This window comes from Malus domestica, chromosome 03 (genome assembly GCF_042453785.1).
Source record: "Malus domestica chromosome 03, GDT2T_hap1".
Classification (NCBI taxonomy): domain Eukaryota; kingdom Viridiplantae; phylum Streptophyta; class Magnoliopsida; order Rosales; family Rosaceae; genus Malus; species Malus domestica.
In genome coordinates this window covers 36,243,611-36,246,439 of record NC_091663.1, presented here as the reverse complement: position 1 = coordinate 36,246,439, position 2,829 = coordinate 36,243,611, and the positions used below count along the sequence as shown (strand labels likewise).

Sequence of the window (2,829 nt, the reverse complement as noted above, 5' to 3'; positions counted from 1 at the left end):
TTCTTTTTGAATATACAATATATATATATATATGTATAAATCAAATGGGTAAATGGATACCCGTTATAACTGCGGATAATACTCATAACCGATGGATACCCGTTATAACCACGGATAATACCTATAACCACCCATTTAAATTTCACGAATAAACGGTTATACACATAACCGTTTGTTCGTCTAAACGGTTACCCATAACCGTAAAAGTAAACTTTAAATAGACGGGTAACCGCGGTTATCCAAACCCATGGGTATTTTGCCCATCCCTAATATAGAAACACCTGGTCTCAAATAGCAAGTGCATGTATGTAGTGGCTTGGAAGATAGATAAACGAGTCATGTTAAAGGTCTTTGTGGACAATTAATTTTGATTTATTACCAACGTGGAGGCAAGTTTATTAAAACGAGACCTAAATAATAACGTTAATTTTTTTTTTTAAGGAAAATTGTAACTTTATTACAATGTGATAAATCTAGATCAGGACATCCCAATCGATCTCACGAACAAAACTAACTGGACAAGAAAGAGCAAAACGTGCTTTTTCACACCACAAATTACAAACCAGATCAGCAAGCCAAGGGTGTGTGTCCGGGTTCTCGGCTATCTGATCATATTCGAACCACGGAATTATAGTGCTCACCAAGCCCAAATGCATGCTTATGGTATGACAACATAATACTCGAATCGGAAGAACCTGTTCCGCTATCGGATTTGTACTCCTTCCCCATCTCCACATCAGGGAAGGATCCTGCGTATATCTTGATAGGTTTTTTAAGGCAGTGAGTTAAAGCACCAAGCTCTAGCTGTCCTCCCCATGCTGCAGTTGACTCCACTTCTTTACAGTAGTTCTCGAACCTCTCTGCAAGTGACTCGTCAGAATCTCCATCTGCTGGATTCTCCGACAAGAAAAAAGGGAGAAAATCAGATGCATGCTTCCTCATATAAGCAGCGACCATTTCTCGAAGCTGTTGGTACGTGTAAGGTGATGAACCTCCGGAAAGGTGGGCCAGTTGATCCTGGATAGCTCGGTAGAGGCAATGGCCATCAGGCTTTATTTCATTAATGGTCAAGCCAAAGGGTTCGAGCTTTTTCTCTAGTTTTTCATCCTCAATCATTCGATCACTTACTCGGTTGCTCTGCTCTTCTTGAATTCTTTGCTCCCTGGCTGCATCTTGCTGAGCCCTCTTCTCTCGCCTCTTCGAACTCTTGCTGGGCTTTGCCTGCTCAGGTTGACTGGTGACAGAAACACCAGCTATGGCCTTCACTAAAGTGTCAAGTTTACTTTTCTCATTCCCATTACTAGCACTATAGCCTAACGAAGCAAGTTCTGCAGCATGTTTTTCTTTAAGATTAGCAGAAAGCCGAGTAATCTCTTCCTCCACCTGCTTTTTCTTAGCTTTTTGTTCAGCCTTGCTCCCTTTGGCAGCTGCCTTTTTCATTTCAGTTTCCTTGTCCTGAAGTTTTGATATCTCTTTCCTGTATAAACAAACATGTCGTCAACGGGGGAATGACATGAATGATTTATGGGAAAGTTAACAAAGTAGACCTAACAGTTTTAAGGCACCAGCCTCAATGAAACTACAACAAATCCACATTCTTATTCTCAACCACTTCTGGGAGAGCATGAAAACGCTTTATGCATGTCATGATCGAAACAAATACTACCACATCAATTCAAATATCTTGAAGACTAAGTGTTCATATTAGATGGCCGCAAGTGTGTTTGATTACAAACGTACCGTATAGATTTAAGAACTAATCTCACTTGCTTTACCAATGGAACCGCCAGCCAAATACAACATCATAAGAAAATCTAAAACAGAGAACCGATAATGCAGACTTGATGAGAAAATCACCTATGCCTAGAAAGCATTTCGTCACGAGTTTCCTGTGTATTCTCAGAAGCTTTGTCTGACATTGTATCAGATACTTCTTGTGCATCCTCCATTGAAACAACCCTGAAATCAACTTCGACAAATTATAAAATCACACATCACGAAAATCGCAAAGTTTGAATCTTTACCAAATCCCAGCCTGACCCAACATCTAAAATCAAAGCAAAAACTAAGAAATAATTCAATACAACACCAAATCAAATCACAAAAAATAACACCAAATTATACAAAGAACTTCATTAAAGTCCAATGAATACTTTTACCATAAACAAAAGTACAACATAATATTCCCAATTGAGATAATCCAAGATTAAGATTTGAAATTTAACATTCTTTGAAAAAAAAAAAAAAAACCAACATTCAGACTCTGTTTTTTGGTTCTGATAATTTTAATCAACAGTTTGGATGCTTGAATATTATGGACTATGAACTTCAAATTCCCAATTTAATTCAGCTGATGGGTAGAACGAAATCAACTTACCCTAGAGTCCTCCTTTGCCGTCGACGGCGATCGCAAGCTAAGCCCTCTGAAGCTTTTGTCACTGCAAGAGCCCTAACCCCTCATGTCCAATTCCTATTTCACTCTACCATCCGCAAAAGCCCTAATTGAGAAGAGCCACGGATAATTGGGGAGATCTTATTCAAAGATAATAAGCTCTCTACAAGCTATTGGGCCTAATACACCTCTCTATATACGGTCAAATGGACTTTACTACTTGCTTTTACAAATTTGGAATCCGATCACCGGCCCAACCCAACCAACCTATATCCAAAACCTTCCACCATGGGAGGATCCATACTTCAACTAGTCTCCGTGTACCTTGAATGGATCTCTTAGTTGTTGAGAGGGTTGCCCAAAAGCAGTATATAAGGCGTACCCAGTAAAACTTACAAGTAAAGCAGTATTCTTGGGTTCAATGGATAGATCACGTC

General features: G+C 39.3%; 1 protein-coding gene across 2 annotated transcripts; it reads right to left on the bottom strand.

The window, feature by feature from the left end:
- Window positions 1-415: 415 nt before the first annotated feature.
- On the bottom strand, window positions 416-2,829 carry LOC103412002 (OVARIAN TUMOR DOMAIN-containing deubiquitinating enzyme 5-like). 2 transcript variants are annotated; one of them, XM_029100384.2, is made up of 3 exons: window positions 2,378-2,829; window positions 1,858-1,959; window positions 416-1,477 (listed from the first exon to the last, which is right to left on the bottom strand). In XM_029100384.2, the coding sequence occupies exons 2-3, from the start codon at window positions 1,947-1,949 to the stop codon at window positions 610-612; spliced, it is 960 nt and encodes a 319-aa protein (XP_028956217.2). In that variant the 5' UTR covers window positions 1,950-1,959; window positions 2,378-2,829; the 3' UTR covers window positions 416-609. The 2 variants fall into 2 exon arrangements, with proteins under 2 accessions (XP_028956217.2, XP_028956218.2); XM_029100385.2 differs by having other exon boundaries at window positions 1,858-1,969; window positions 2,378-2,518.